General features: G+C 48.6%; 1 protein-coding gene across 2 annotated transcripts in view; it reads right to left on the reverse strand.

Annotated features, from left to right (window-relative positions):
- Positions 1-16,099, reverse strand: part of FRAS1 (Fraser extracellular matrix complex subunit 1) — a 166,818-nt gene that overhangs the window by 27,977 nt on the left and 122,742 nt on the right. For both annotated transcript variants that reach the window (XM_074588658.1, XM_074588659.1), the window contains exons 31-43: positions 14,840-14,956; positions 11,149-11,263; positions 10,541-10,678; positions 9,700-9,732; positions 9,037-9,168; positions 8,222-8,347; positions 5,668-5,915; positions 4,061-4,209; positions 3,537-3,699; positions 2,646-2,781; positions 1,382-1,578; positions 842-995; positions 41-304 (exon numbers count right to left, since the gene is read on the reverse strand). In XM_074588658.1, the coding sequence (XP_074444759.1) occupies positions 41-304; positions 842-995; positions 1,382-1,578; positions 2,646-2,781; positions 3,537-3,699; positions 4,061-4,209; positions 5,668-5,915; positions 8,222-8,347; positions 9,037-9,168; positions 9,700-9,732; positions 10,541-10,678; positions 11,149-11,263; positions 14,840-14,956 (1,972 nt within the window). The remainder of the gene's footprint in view (positions 1-40; positions 305-841; positions 996-1,381; positions 1,579-2,645; positions 2,782-3,536; positions 3,700-4,060; positions 4,210-5,667; positions 5,916-8,221; positions 8,348-9,036; positions 9,169-9,699; positions 9,733-10,540; positions 10,679-11,148; positions 11,264-14,839; positions 14,957-16,099) is intronic.

The raw sequence follows: 16,099 nt of genomic DNA on the forward strand, positions 1-16,099 counted from the left end.
ACAGCAATACCAAGCAATACCATTCTCCCTCTCCCCGTACCAGCTGGGAGCTGCAGGTTCCTGTTGGCAGCTAATGTGGGGGGCTGCTTCTTCGGCAGGTCCATGGAGAACTCCAGCCTCCCCGTCTGCCTGTAGAGACCGTCCGTGATGGAGAAGCCAAACTCATCTGTTTGTGCTGCCGCACCGCTCTGAGTATAAACGATCAGCTCATCCAAAATGTCCTGGTAGGTGAAGGATGAGCCCATGGACAGCACACGTCCATGCTCCGGGGGCTCCGCGGCAGTCTGCCTCCTGCGGAGATGACCTGACAAATAGATGGATGAAAATTATGGGGAGAAGACAGCCGGCTGGGGACTTTTTCCATGCCAGCTCACAGAGGCGGACGTAGCCTTACCGGCAAAGCTGAAGGAAGTTACCTGCTTATTGCCAAAACTGGTAAGAATTTGGCTACAGAGATGAGAGGTGAAAAAGGGAGCAGAGCCCTCACTAGTTGAACACGACTCTAGCCGTCACTTGACACACTGCAGATAGACACCAGGTGCTCAGCTCTTTGGAACTGAACCCCGCAATAGGAAATGGGGTAACACAAAAGGGAACTTCCCAGGGAAATGCGTGCAGTCCCCCTTCCTCCTCTCCCACAAACAGCCAGGGACATCTCCCAAAGAACAGGTCTGTTCTGAAACACAATCTTTCTGCGGCTGCTGCTCCAAACGCAGACTAAATGTGCTTTACGCAAATACGCCAGGCTCCTCTCTCAGCTATAAAGACACACGGACACGGACGCACAAAGACATGCTCTCTCGCGCTCTCTCTCGGCCCCCCCAAGCTTGTCAGGACTTACCACGTTCAGGACTTTTGGTCACCACGATGACAAGCTCGCTGTTCTGGGTGTCCAAGTCCTGCAGGTTGAGGGAGGCGTTGGTAACCACCACACCCGAGCCCTCACGCACTCTGACAGGCTCCAGCACCATCTTTGGGGGCTCATCGTTCCGCCGCTGCACGGGTCCCAAAGGCACACAGTCAAAAAAGGGAAACGGCCAAGGGGAAAAGACCGCTGCCCCCCTGAATGAAATACAGGCTCCCAAATGACAGTACTGGTGCTGATATCCATCAATGGGCTACACCAGCCTCTCCAAATCTATCCAGCATCTTTTAAAGAGGGAGGAGACATCTGAAAAATAAGCCCTGGGGAAGACGCTGCGACGCACAACTCTGGCGTCACAGGGGAATTACGGGGCTGCACTAGGGGAAGCAAACAGATAGGAGGAAGGAAACTCCCTTTAATCCCCTTCCCACAAAGGAGTGCGCAAAGCTTGCGCTTTAAAGGGCATGTGTCTGTGCGAAAGGAGAGGGCCCTGGCAGCCACTGAGCACAGACGTACCTGAATTGTGATGTTGATGCTCTGCAACTCAGACTGGCCAAAGCTGTCGCTCACGTAAAAGCTGAAAACATCGCTTGTTGGCTCGATGCTCTCATGGACGCTCTGGAAGTAGTAAATGCTGTTCTCTAGAACATCTCGAAGGGAAAAGGATGCGTCTCCGGTCACAGCAGACTCACTCTGCGGGCCAAAACTCTCACCTGCAAACCAGAGCGCCGCCAGTGAAAGGCTGTTCAATTCACTGACGAACTAAAAATAAAAGCAGCAGGATCAGGAGAAGAATGGCACACTGTGAAGGGTGCAGAAGGATGTCCGTTCCTACAACACGGCTTTCACACATCTTGTGACCTTTGCAGAAAGGAACATCTGCTGCCTTAGAGCAGGCATTAGGGAAGCTGCAGTTTTATGTGTAATACAAGCAATGCCACGTCCCAGAATTACTCAGGCTTTCTTCAAAGATGAGACAATGGCTGATGTGCCATCTGGCCTCAAAATAATCTCTACCTCCAGCTCCACCTTGCAAAACTAAGTCTTACGCTTAAGAAAATCACCCAGCCGTTGCCTATATTCAAGGAGAGAGGCTCACCATTACCAAAATGGCACAAACCGGAGTTCATTCATAGGCCACAATTAGGAGGGATGATGTGTAACGATTCGCAACCTGTGCCCTCCAGAAGAAAGGCAATCACGGTTGTAACAAGCCACTAGACTGGCAAATCCACAGTGATATTTTACAAAGGTGAGTTATGATTTAAGTCAAACGATATATGCCACTCCTGTTAGGACAGCACGCAGGATTAAGCAGACAAGTCTCCTGGAGGAACATCTTTGCACAATATGGTAGAAATCCTACCTTTTCTTGATAATGCAATGAGAAAAGAGAACGTTACTGGCCACGCTCTGCCACAGCTCTCGCAGCCTTAAAGCTTGCTGGGACATTTAGAGGGATTTAGCAAAGTTTGTTCTGTGTAACGAGGACAGCCAAAATAAAGCATGATGAAAATACATCACATGGGCTTGTAGAAGCTTTTCATGTCCCAATCTCACAACATTGACCAGTCTGGAACAAACAACAATTAGGAGGAAATGCTCCCCAGAGACACTTTATCTCCTAACGCTGATCTCACGAGCTCTTTATGATCAACCGACGCCAACCAGCACCGCACCGAGGAACTGCGGTGAGCCAGATTAGAATGTGCTCCAGCACGGCAATTCCTACGTTCCCTTGCATTAGCCATGAGGAAGAAGAGTTAGCCAAGCACTTTACCTGTCTTAGTGTTTTCAATGTAGCCATACATAGGTAGAGAGATAACTGTGACCTTCAGGTCTTCCTTGGCAGCGGTATCATAATCAGCAGCTAAGTGGTGATGGGCCAGCAGTGGGACCCTGCCCCCCTCATCCACCTGGAAAGCAAAAGCAGGTGACAGAACTACTGGAAACACACACAACACACAGCTACACACAGATGGTTACTGAACAAGTCTGCCTCTATGGAAGAGGCTTGCCCGGTCTCCGAAGTCCTGCCCTGTCCTCCCCTAGATCTGTTAAGCACAAAATCAGCTGGAAGGTGAGGTGGGATGGGAAGAACAAAGCTTGCCTGGCCCCCAAGAGGAGCCTGCGAGTGCTTTTGCGGGGCAAGAAGAGAGCTGGCAGAGTCACGCTGACCTCTTGGGAGGCGAGATCTGCATTTCTTGTTGAGCAGAGCCTTTTGAAGGCAAGGGAGGGGGAATGTAAAGCTGAAAAGGTGGGAGATGACTTCAAAAGGCTTTGATAAGGAGTCTGAAATGCTGCGTATCACTCCGAAGCACCAGATGTTTTCAGACTTGTCTTTGCTCATTTTTTACATGCAAGCTGGGGAAATAAGGGGCAAAATATTAAACAGGAGGAAGGGAGACTTGTTCCACTGATGTCAACAGGACACCCTAGGGAGAACCCATCTCCTGACTGGAACAGATGTAAGAAGGTAAGGTTCAGGGATGCAGCCTTATTGTCCGCCTTCTCTGGTCTCCAAGTAATTTGTTAACCCTTTGCCCTCACAGGATTGCACGCACGACACCGTGTTTCTTCTGTGATTTCCCCTCAGTTCAGGAAAGCTGTTCAGTTCCTCACATCTACGACATTCTTGTCACGGTTCCCAGTATCCTGGGTAGCCACTTACAGTGATATGGTCAGCAAAAGCAAGGAGCGACGGCGTGGTTTGGGCAGGCGTGATAGTGACGGTGAACATCTGTCTGTCCAGCCGGTTGTTATCAGCATCCAAAACAGCGAAGTGGAAGATGTCCGTAACTGGCTGATTGCTGGTCTCAAACGTGGTGGAGTAGCTGGGGAAGACAGAACGCGATCTGGGTCAGGGAGTCTCACTGACAGTCAGGCAAATACATCTCATCTCTGCATTCAGGGGTTTTCGGTGCCGCCCACCTAAAGTATCACCATGACACTGCGGATACAGAACAAATTCCCATAATCTGAAGCCGCACCAATTGCTGGCATTTCAGACATGCACAAACACCTAATTCCGCAGGCGGGAAAGGCTCTCATTTATAATCTCACAGGACACCAGGGCCAAGAAAGGGAAAAATATCTTTGATACACTGTACTAGCATAATATAGCCCAGAGATCCCTGCGGAAAGCCCTCTCAGCTTTTAACTGGCACAGCTTGAAGGAGAATAGCTCTTTGATACCTGATCCGCTGGTTGTTGATGTCTTCCATGGTGAAATTATAAACCTTGGAAAGCTCTTCGTCGTGAGAGCCAGACATCCGTAAGAGGGTGCCGTATGCAGGCAGAGATATTAACTGGATTCTTATCTCTGAGTCAGGAGAATTGTTGTCCTAAACATGAAGGAACAAACCAAACCAAATCAAGACAAGATTAGCTTTTGTTTCCCTCCACTAAAAATGGGAGGAATAAGATGTTTTATAGGGAAATACATCAAGCTAGCTGGGTCAGACCCACAGCTGATGAATATTAAATGAAGCTCTCTTGATGAGAAGAGACTCCATTGGCTTGACATCCTCAGAATCTACCACAAAATGTCTTTTTATCTTCTCTCAGCTCACAGAGTTTTTTCTGTGTGTCTTTGTATCGCATCAGCACAATCTCCCAGACATAAACCTGGTATTTTTGTTTTCGAATCCGGATTTTCGAATGGACTGTTGGACCATTTATGTAATAGGCATTTCCTGATTCCAGATAAAGTGAGCCAAAATTTAGCTGATGGCTGGCACAGGGAGGAACTGTTGCCCACAGCGACACAAAGCTAAGTTCAGTTGTTAGTAAAACAAAGGTTAATGAGGAGCAATGCTGCAAAAGCCAGATTCAAATCAAATTAAAAGCCAATTTTTGGCTCTTTTTAACTACATTAAATACAACCATCTCTATGACATCGCAACTCAGATGTCATCTTTCTTCTAGAAGTTTTTGTTGGTTGCCTGAAAGAGAAGACCCAAAGCAGAAATTATCGTATCCTCAGCGTACGGGTCAGGAACGAAATCCTCTTTTCCCTAACTGTTCTCTTACTCAGATTAAACCTGAAGAGCTCCCTTGTCAGCCCTCCTCCTTCCGAGGAGAACAGGACAGTCCCCAGCCTTGTATCCAGACTGATCCCTTGGAAAAAGCATTCACCTGCCTTCTTATCCCAGCTCACCCCCTGCAGTTCCCTCATCACCTCTGACAGCTACTACCTGAGGTGTCTCCAGCCTCACACGTGCACTGCAATCTCTCCTCCCTCCTCGCTAAGGGGAGCATATCTGCATACCTGAAACCCGCTGCTACTGCATCTGCTGCTAAACCATCCGCGAGGAGTAAAACACCTTGCCTTCCACCAGCAGGACAACCCTTGTACAACACGCAATCCCTGTGACCAACTCCAAGCTACCAAAGAGCGCAGCATCTTGGGTCGCTTAAACCTCCCCTCTTCAAATACGTCCAGAAAAAGAACCAGGCAATTTTGGAAGGGAGGCGAGGGGGATGAAATTTTCAAGGGATTAGCACTTAGCAAATCCATGTGCTTTCTGAGCGAGTCTGTTTTGATACTAAAATCTAGGATTAACTCAGTTCTCATGTTTAGCGTGGTGGTTCACCTCTGTTACAGCCAAACAGGGAGAGCCTTAAATCCCTGCATGACGAAAGAGTCTATTATCCCCTTTTTGGCAGCAGTTGTCAGGACACAGACACAACTCGAGCTCTCTGCCGAGAATCCACGCCGAAGGCAGAGAGGTGAGTGTGGCGAAGGGTTTGGAAAGGGAGCTGGCAGCATTCACCGGGTTTAGAAACAGATGAAAGCTTACAATATAAGCGAGGTGCAATCGAGAGAGAGTCACAGAGCTTTTACTAGCCACGGTGACTGCCAACAAGCAGCCCGGGGCCGGCTGCGGTCCGTTGTTATCCAGCAGGGACACTTCCACCCTCAGCACTGTGGTCACTGTGGTGACACCGTCGGTGACAGAGATTTCCATGCTGTCCTCTGCTGCTGCTGAACCATCGTGCACGTACTGCAGAGCATTTCGAGTGACGTCCTCGTAGGTGAAGGTGTCACCTTCCCCAAAAGAAAATGCACAAGTCAGAAAGATTCTGTTCAGAGCAACACTCCAATTCAAGTGACCTAAGGCCCCGATTTAGTGAAACACTTCATCACAGACGAAACTGGCATTTAATACCAACCTTACAGGGATGTGAGTTATGAAGACATTTATGAAGGAGCTAGTATATATGCAGGGCAGAGGAAAAGCTGTGACCTTCACAGTTCCACAGGCACAGCGACTCTGTGGTTCTCAGGGAGCGCACAGATCCTGCTTTCTTCCCAGCTGCTTTGTAAGCTCATGCCTGTCATAGCAAGATAAAGCTTCCCTCTCCACCTCTTCTGCTTGCGCTGCTCTCCTACAGAAAACGCTTGTTCATCTGATCACACACTGGGAAGCGCTGCCACCAAAATCAACAGTCAAACTCCACAGGAGCTTTCGACTGCGGGGTCACAACAGGTTTACATGGACTTCAGTGGAAACGTTCACTACGTTACGCCACCAAATTACTTCAGATATAACTTACCAGGTAAAACAAAACATCCCTTTTGATCTGCCAGAGCTGGCAGATGTTATCGCTAGACCACTCTCCATTGTCTTTGCAATGTCATGGGGAACAGGAGAGGTGCCTGAGGACTGGAGGAAGGCTGACATCACTCCAATCTTCAAAAAAGGCAAGAAGGAGGACCCAGGGAACTACAGGCCGGTTAGTCTCACCTCTGTCCCTGGGAAGGTAATGGAGCGACTCATTCTGGATGTCGTCTCCAAACACATAGAGGAACAGGAAGTTATTGGAAGTGGTCAGCATGGATTTACCAAGGGCAAATCATGCCTGACCAATCTGATAGCTTTCTATGATGTTATAACTGGTTGGCTGGATGAGGGGAGAGCCGTAGATGCCATCTACCTTGACCTTAGCAAGGCTTTTGACACTGTCTCCCATAACATCCTCATTAGGAAGCTGAGGAAGTATGGGCTAGACGAGGTGACAGTGAGGTGGATCGAGAGCTGGCTGAGTGACAGAACTCAGAGGGTTGTGATCAGCGGCACAGAGTCCAGCTGGAGGCCTGTAACGAGTGGTGTCCCTCAGGGGTCAATACTTGGACCAATTTTGTTCAATATATTCATTAATGACCTAGATGAGGGGACAGAGTGTATCCTCAGCAAGTTTGCTGATGATACCAAGCTGGGAGGGGTGGCCGACACTCCAGAGGGCCGTGCTGCCATCCAGCGTGACCTGGACAGGTTGGAGAGCTGGGCAGAGAAGAACCTAATGAGGTTCAACAAAAGCAAGTGTAGGGTCCTGCACCTGGGAAGGAAGAATGCCAAACACCAGTATATGTTAGGGGCGGACATGCTGGGAAGCAGCTCTGAGGAGAAGGACCTGGGGGTCCTGGTAGACAGCAAATTATCCGTGAGCCAGCAGTGTGCCCTTGTCGCCAAGAAGGCCAATGGCATCCTGGGCTGCATAGGGAAGACTGTGGCCAGTAGGTCGAGGGAGGTCATTCTCCCCCTCTGCTCTGCACTGGTGAGGCCACAACTGGAGTACTGTGTCCAGTTTTGGGCTCCCCAGTTCAAGAGGGACAGGGAACTACTGGAGTGGGTCCAGCGTAGGGCAACCAAGATGATTATGGGACTGGAGCACCTCCCTTACGAGGAAAGTCTGAAAGAGCTGGGACTCTTTAGCCTGGAGAAGAGAAGGTTGAGGGGGGACCTGATTAATGTTTACAAGTATCTAAAGGGTGGGTTTAAGGAGGACGGAGCCAGACTCTTTTCAATGGTTCCCAGCGACAGGACAAGGGGCAATGGGCACAAGCTAGAACATAGGAAGTTACGTTCAAATACACGGAAAAACTTCTTTACAGTGAGGGTGACAGAGCACTGGAACAGGCTGCCCAGGGAGGTTGTGGAGTCCCCTTCTCTGGAGATTTTCAAGACCCGCCTGGATGCAGCCCTGAGGGATGTGCTTTAGGCAATCTTGCTCTAGCAGGGGAGTTGGACTAGATGATCTCTAGAGGTCCCTTCCAACTCTGAAGATTCCGTGATTAGCAGCTGGTTACACTTATCATAATAGAGTCACTGTCAACTAGCCCACACATCCTTGGCAGAGGAAACGTGTTGACTCAGCCAGGAACAGAAGGGAAAAGACCTTTCACGCGCTCTCTCCTGCAGGCACACACTTCCAGGCAGAAAATTCGCACGCTTGTGGATGCAGCCGTATCTGCCAGAGGCATCGGTCTCCTCCTGGTCAACTACACCAGCTACGTGGATAAGCACATGCTTACCCCTCTCCGGTGCTGAGGAAGACTTCTGCTCGACTCACCTGCTCTCATGCGCTCCTGCACGCCTGCGCTGTACTTGAGCACAATGCCATGACGGGGAGGTTCCACCAGCTCAAAGAAAAGACCCTCGGGAGCCGTATCTGTGTCACTCACGGCTAACTGGATCCCTGCGCCAGGGAAAGGGAGCACGGCTTCAGCATCCTCAGACACGACACTGGGAACATCCCTTTGTGATGTGCTCTCGTGAATGGAGTCAAAAAACTGTGATTCAGTCAGCACGTGAAAAGTAAAATAATTCTGGAGCTGCCCTAGCCCAAGGGCTTGCTGGTTTCGTGGAAATAATTAGTCCCCTGACGATGTTCAGATCAGAGGCTGTATGAGGGAGCTATTACCAGTATGGCTCACAGACAACAGCTATGCAAACCCTCAGCTTATGAGAGAGATGTGCCCATGCTCCTATAGCAGGGGGAGTATCCACAAAATCCCCAGAGAACCTCCTGACGCGAGCAGAAAGTGGCTTATTCTTAACAACCCAGATCACACCACTAGGCAGAGCAGCCTAAGAGGGAAAAAGCAGAGGAGCAGCAGGTCCCTGATGCTGCTCTCCCCTGCCTCAGCCCACGAACAGTCCTGCCACACGCTGGAGGAGTACTGCCACATCTCCGGGCACTTTTCTGAGGCACCGCTGCAGTTTTCTCAGTGGGTGCTGCTACACCCGCGCAAGCACAGCTCCTCAGCCAAACAGACAGCGGTGAGCAAGACCAAAACCCTCCTCTGCCCCATCCATGCGGCCTCCTGGCAACAAACACCGTGTCTGAGGCTGAGCTTTGCACCCCATCTCTGGCACCCTACTCACCGATGGTGGCTTTGCCCCCCTGGCTGACCTCCAGGAAGGGAGCTGTGATCTGGAAGACTGGAGGCTGCTGTTCCGCAGAGAGCAAATGGATGACAAAGACCATCTCCGGGGTTGTGTGTTCTCCATCAGACACTAGGCACAGACAAAAACCACGCCTGAGTGTAGGCATGCGTTTTCAGGGGCAACTCAGCTGGGAAATTCACCTTTCTGGACAAAATCACCACCCCACAATGGCTGACTTCTCTCCCACCTTTGTCAATGAACATACACACGCAATTCACACCTGCAAAGAGTAGTTCTCTTCGCCTCTACGCAATTTAATTGTGGAAATGCTTCCACGCTATATTTAAAAAAAAAAAAAAAAGCCCAAAACTCTGATGCCCTTGTTCACATTGGGAAAAATAACAGGAATGAATCAGGCTTTTAGGATAGATTCCAGGCAACTACTAGAAAAAGGTGTCTACTGAGCTGCAGCTTAGCTTCTATAAAACACTGCTGGGACACACATGAATTAATATTCTGCAGGCACGTGCATTTCCGAAAACCCTCCTGAGCACCCACAGGTGTGCTTGCAGCAGAATAAAGGCCAAGGAGTAACAGGCAACGTGAAGGGCACGAGGATAAAAACCGCTTCGTCCAGGAGAGAGCAGATGTTTCACATACCTGTGAATCGGAAATTCACTGACTCTGGGAGACCTGACAGGACAAACACAAGCACAGAGTTAATTGTGGTCAGGACGGGAAAACACATACTGACGTGGATTTGAACAACTTTTGGAGAAAGCAAGTGGTTTCTACCAGACCGGAGTCTTTCCTCACTGAGGAAAGCACTCTTTCCTTGCCTTTGCTTCAAGTAATAAGAGATAAAATGCCACCCCCTCCTCCGAACTGTGAAACTCCTCTTGATGTCAGCAGAGGCGGCCATGGTGATGCATAGAACTCCATCGACCATGCACTGTCACTTCATCACACAATCCTGTGCATCAACTGGTCAAACGTGCTTCACGTTTGTCCTGTTTTTGCCCCTCTACCTCCTGCTCCAGACTGTTTCTCCTCTGATGGCAGCAATCTTTTAATACCCTAGTTCAATAGGGTATACCTAGATCAATTCTAGTCTCAACCTCAAGGATTAAGCCCACAGTGCATCAAAGATCTGAAGCACAGGAGGGACGACAAGTTCCTAACCACACAGCAGCTGATCAGCAGTTTGCCCAGCACAGCATCTAGCCTTGGCAACGCTACTTGCTGCAGCGAACACTGCCGCATCCCCATAATTCACCGCATGTTGCTACACCAAACCGCAGGGGAAAATCTTGCTCAAGTCACAAGAAACGGGTGAACTCTTGGTACGCTCCTCCAAGGCAGATTCCCACTTCCTTTGCATTGTCAAGCCTCACGCCCTCGCGAGTATGGATATAACCATCAAGTCATTCCGGCACTGGAGGAAGACCAGCAGTCCCAGCTACCTCCACCAGTCTGACACAAAGAACATTCAGTTCCTTACCCGCAAAGGAGAAGGCCATGATCTCTCTCAGGTGAGGAGCTGCAGTCGGCGGACGATAAGCAATCTTGCCATGGTTTATATCTGCTTGGGTGAAATACCTGACGGGGGAGAGCGGTCTGTCTCTATGCTCCACGATACCTACGGAGGGAGGGAGCTCAGTATTAACAGGAGGAATGCACTTCATTTTTAAAACAAGATACCAAAGGCCACAGCTTTCTTTTCTCCCCCCCCAAGTACTTTTTTTTCACATCTTCAGTGGCTCCTGTATGAGTCAGATGGTCGTAACTCCGCCGAGGATGGGTTCTTGGGACATGAGAAGTTAAAGACAGATTCCTCACTTAGTCATTTCTGCAAATACCTCTCACGAGGGAGGTGGAAAGCAGAAAGCCATGGAGTACAACATTCAATATATTCCAGACAATAGTAAGAAAAATGAACTCTGTGGCCTACTCCCAAACGAGCCAAAGAAATTGGGTTAAGAAACAAGGCGTTTGAAAGCTGAACAGATTAACAGATGCCTCCACAGAACGATATTTTGAGGGAAAAATCAGATGTGCTCAGCCACCAATTCAGCAGCAAGCTGCCAGGTTCTGAACAGGTACACTTGCCTTGGCCAGGAAGGAGAGGGACGGTCACGTTGAACAGGATTTTCTCACTGGGAATCTCCGGGTCTACAAAGGAGAGGTGATGGGGCTCAATCACTGTCACACGGTCCTCCAGCACCTCAATAAACACATCAGACCATGAGCATCAAGGCCAGAGACATGGGAAGAGTCACCCAAAAATGCATTGAAAGAGAATTTGCTTTGCTCTAGTTAAAGATCAGGGAGTCTTTGAATGTAAAATCCTAGTTCTCAGACCTAAAACTGACAAGGGATGGATGGGTTGAGCCTTTACCAAATCTCTCAAACCTGTACAGAATAGGGATTATCTGGGAGGAGATTACAGAGGACACTAAAGCCTGATAATGAGTAAAATGTGATAGAATCTTATGGTCCACCTAAGACCACTTTCAGCTCACCCGTCAACCACAGCAAATGTGTAACGCAGAAGCTGTGTACTGTGATGCTCAACAGAAGAGAGCTCTATACAGGCCCACCTCTGTTAAGTCCTTTCTGGAGGATCAGAAGGGGTTTATAAACCTATGAAAAAGAGAAACACACCTCCTCCTTCATAAAATTACGAGCTGATGCCCACTTCCAGGTCGTCCAGGAAAATGGCATTGTTTTTAGTGCACTCTGTCCCCTACAGAGGCACAATCTCTACGCTCACAGGTGGAGGAGCTTCTTTTTTGACCTACGGCAACTAAGAAGAGGTAAAGGAAAATCTAATTTGATCAAAAACTCCTTAGATGAAGACATAATTAATTGCCTACGTAGTTTTCTGGTATAGTCTGATGTGGCTGGACTGGACTTCCTTTTAAAAGAAATCCTGAAAATGACTCAGCCATCTCCATTGGAATATAGAGGAATCAAAGCTTTCCCTTTTGTTTTAAATCTGCCTAAAATTGTTCTGATCCTTCCATTACAAGATTATCATTAGCCAAAGGCTGGCAGTGTGTTACAGGAATTATGGTGCTGCATGAACAGACTTAAGTGCACAAAAGCCCTTAACTTGCATGTGTTCATGAACCTTAATCCTGCGGAATTAACAGCTACGAGAAGTCACTTGAATTAAATAGTTGAGCTGGGTATGAAAAGCATGCAGTTCATTTCATAATCGTGAACAAAATCATGGAGAGAACAAGCTAAATTAAGGATACGGGTAATTAATTCATCTGCTTTGGAACACGGAATGATCAGGTTCAGGAACAAATTACAGGTTGCCACCGGCCGCTGACTTGTGCTGGTTACACATCTTTAAGGCCACCCTGTCCAACCTGTGTCTCGTTCTGCTGGCCTTGGGTCACAGACTGGACATTGGCCTGGGCACCGGCAAGGCGAGGTTTCCTGACACCACCACAAATGCCACCGAACCCCCAGTTCGTCTCTCTACAGGGTTTTTCACCCAAAGGCATCAGAGGCGAAACCGCAGCCGGTGAACGACCGCTGTGAAGCAGTAAATAAAACCTTCTCAGTCCTTCGTAGAGATGAAAGTGCCACAGATCTAACTGGAACCAAAAGCCACAAAGTTTGCGTTATCAACAGCTCTGCATAAAAAAAGCAGGCTTAAAATTAACAGTGGTGTCCCTTTCATACAGCCACTTCGGTAAGGGAAGGGAGGAGCACCTCCATACGCTTGCAAAACTCTCTCTCCTTCACAAACCCAATCCCAGTTTGCATCCGGCTAGAGCGAAACTGCTCCTTTTACCAATATGGGGGAAACAGGTGACTTGATTGAAGAAAAACCAGTACAGATGTTACATCCAGTTTAACCACCAAAGAGACACCAAACTCTCTCTGACCTTTCCCAGCAGGACACTCAAAGACAAGGCTGGAGGTATGGGAAGACTTTAACATTTTGCGCTCGCTCTTCAGCCGAGCAGCCAGTTTAATTCTGAAGGCGTCTGAAGGCGGACGAACAGAACTCAATCACGTTGATGCAAGGAAGTGCAATTTTCTGATGAAAAGATTTAAGGTTATGGTTGCTTCATAGTTGCCTCCAAGGCCTATTTGTCTCTCCCAAAGGTAGGACTCGCAGGTTGCAAGGCGCCCCTCAGTAAAACGTGTTTTATGGCTCTATTGAATTTTGTGGTGTGTAATTAGCTATAAAACCCAGCACTGCATGGCTCAGCCAGACATCTCCCCCATCAATTTTGCCAATAATGACAACAACAAAAAGTCAAGAGCAGAAAGATACATCGCCGGCTATTGCTCCAAGGAACAGTCTGAGCATGTTTTATTATTGCCCACGAAAGGTCACCACTATTTTAAACCCTGACAAGGCCGTTGTGTCACGGACTTTTCACTAATCCCTCTCCCACAGCTTCCTTTGGCCTGTCCTGGTGCCGTGGCTGGCAAGCTGTGCTGGCTTACAAGTCCTTTGCCTCCTTTAGGAGGCTCCTCCCAGGGACCCGTTGCCCCTGGGAGGTCTGCCACATCTGCTCTCCTGCACCGCATGGGCCTCTCAGCGCGCTTTTATCTGTCAGAGAGCGCCCAAGGGCACAGGATTTCTGTTTGATAACACTGAACATACTGCTGGCACCTCAGACGCTCTAAATAAATCATCGGGAATGAATAACGCCAAGGATGCCTGCACGCTCCCTTCAAGTTTGTAGGCCCAGCTCTCCTGAAGGGTTGGCAGGAGCCAAAGCTCTGCTTTTCCACCGCAGCCTGCCCTGTCCCAGCCAGCTCAGGACTGCTGCTCAGGAGATTATGATCCTGGTGCCTCTCGGAAAGCCCCACAGACCACAACAAAGCCAAGGTGATGACTAAATCAAACTCCCTGCCTCTGGGGTCCTGGCTCTCCGTGTGTCCCAAGGTGCAGAGCCCTGAAGCTCTCCTCTAGCTCATCCACTCGGGATCCCTCCCTAGGGAATCAAAGAACTGGAGACAGCAGGAGAAGTCAAGAGGAAAGCTGGACTTCACCCACAGATGTGACGGGGACACACCGAGAAGGCACGCGCAAAGCTCCCCAAACCAACTTTAAACTTCGAGGTCATCTTTTCAGTTAACAGCCAGGGAAATAACTACATTCGAGAGACCACTCTATCAAAATGGTCATTCCCAGAGTTGATGCCGCAAGAAAAGGGCATTCAGTTCCACGGATGCAGATATAATCGGCTCGCCCGAATGTTTTCCACCTACGTCAGTCTGTGTTCCTGATGTCAGGATGATGGATGAAAACTTTCTAATGCGGGTGGGCTGCAGTTCTGATAAATAAAGTTTTACAGTGGAATTACAGGCAAGATCTATTCGTTACAGTCTCTCTAACCCGCAGTTTTTCACTCTTGCCACTCCTAATGGCTTCTCAGGAAAAGGTGTTTTCAAAATGTTAAGAATTCCATTCGAAAGACGTTAAACTTAATTTTTTCTTTTCTCTCTCCCTCCCCCTTCCAGTCTATACAGTCATCACTTTTAATACTGAATTTTTCAACTTTATGTTTTTGTTTTCTCCTCTCCAGCTACTCTTCTAACCTGTCTGTCTTTTTTTTTTCCTCATTTCTGCCTGATATCTATCTGGTGCATAACACCTTGTTCTGCAGATTTAGCTCCATCTTTGAACCAAGCACAACGGCACGGACAATAGCAAGGAGAGGAAACAAGGCTCAGCGGTCGCCGCTCTGCCCGAGGCTCCGGGCGCTGTGCAGCGCCGGAAGGAGAGTGGGAAAACAGAAATAATCGGTCGGTTCCCACTTACGGCCATGTGCAAAGAGGAGCCGAGGGAAAGCTGAGGCGCTCTGGGCGTCTGCGGCAGAACAGCAACGTTGAAGACGTGGCTTTCCAAGGTGGTCTGCGCACTGGCAGAGCTGGACACCTGGGAAGGAAAGATCACATGAGTGGGGACCTGACAGAGGACACCGCTGCTTTTCTAGACCACTTTCATCCTTTCCCTCTCCTCTCCTGCTGCTCTGGGAAGGCAAAGACACACCTTTCCAGCAGATACCGACCTTTAAATAGTCATACAGGCCTTTAAATAGTAACCAGATTCTCCGTTATTACCTGTACAATCTAGAAAGGGTTTACCTCTTTATTAACATTTAGAAAGACGTCTGCTTGCAAATTCCCTACCTGCTATTCATTCCTGCTTCTGAATTTTTTGCTGAATTTTACTCCGACTGTCTTTGCAGCTTAGTGGAACTTTTCATCACAGGGACAGGAAAAAAGAATGGGTTTTTAAACCTTCCTCCCACCCTCAAAATGACCACCAGTTGTACTGACAAGGTGAAATTAACTGGACTTTTAATAAGGGCACTGCCTCGGCAGGGACTCCCTGCGATCCCAACATCTTCCAAGACAGGCTGCGCTTGCGTTTCACGGAGACCCATAAAAATGTCCCATACGCCCCTGCAACACCTAAGTGAAGTCAACGGTATCCAACCCGTAACAGCAAACCTGCAGTAATGACAGATAAAACACATAACATGGGATTTGTAAAAATTCAAAGGACCAAAGCCATGCCCTAGAGATAAGCCTGCAAATGTTCACAGCAATCCTGAGATAAGGCAAGCACCCAAAGAAATACAGTCCCCTTCCTTGTTAGACAGTTATGGCTTTATGAAAGATAAAGAGTAAGGATGGAATTCCGCACTTGAATTCAACAGAGCACTTTGTGAGCAAGAACGGACTTCAGCACAAGCTTCATTTCAAGAAAATGTATAAAAGCGCATCGATTTTCTGAAATGAATGAAATTATTTTAGCCGTTTGCTGGCCCTGTTCTGAGTTGCCGTCATCCGAATGGTAATAGCCAAAATATGGATGAAAATGACGTGTTGGCCCTTTCCGAAATGCCCCGGTCCACAGCTCAAGACTCAGAGAGACGTGTCACGGTCTCCTGACGTGACGTAGGGCTTGCCGGACGGTTATTGCTACCGCTCCAAGATACTAAACCCACACATTTAACTCATGCAAAACGCATACTCTAAAAGAGGAATGGAGCAATTAAGCTAAAGATTAGCT

This window comes from Larus michahellis, chromosome 5 (assembly GCF_964199755.1).
Source record: "Larus michahellis chromosome 5, bLarMic1.1, whole genome shotgun sequence".
Classification (NCBI taxonomy): Eukaryota; Metazoa; Chordata; class Aves; order Charadriiformes; family Laridae; genus Larus; species Larus michahellis.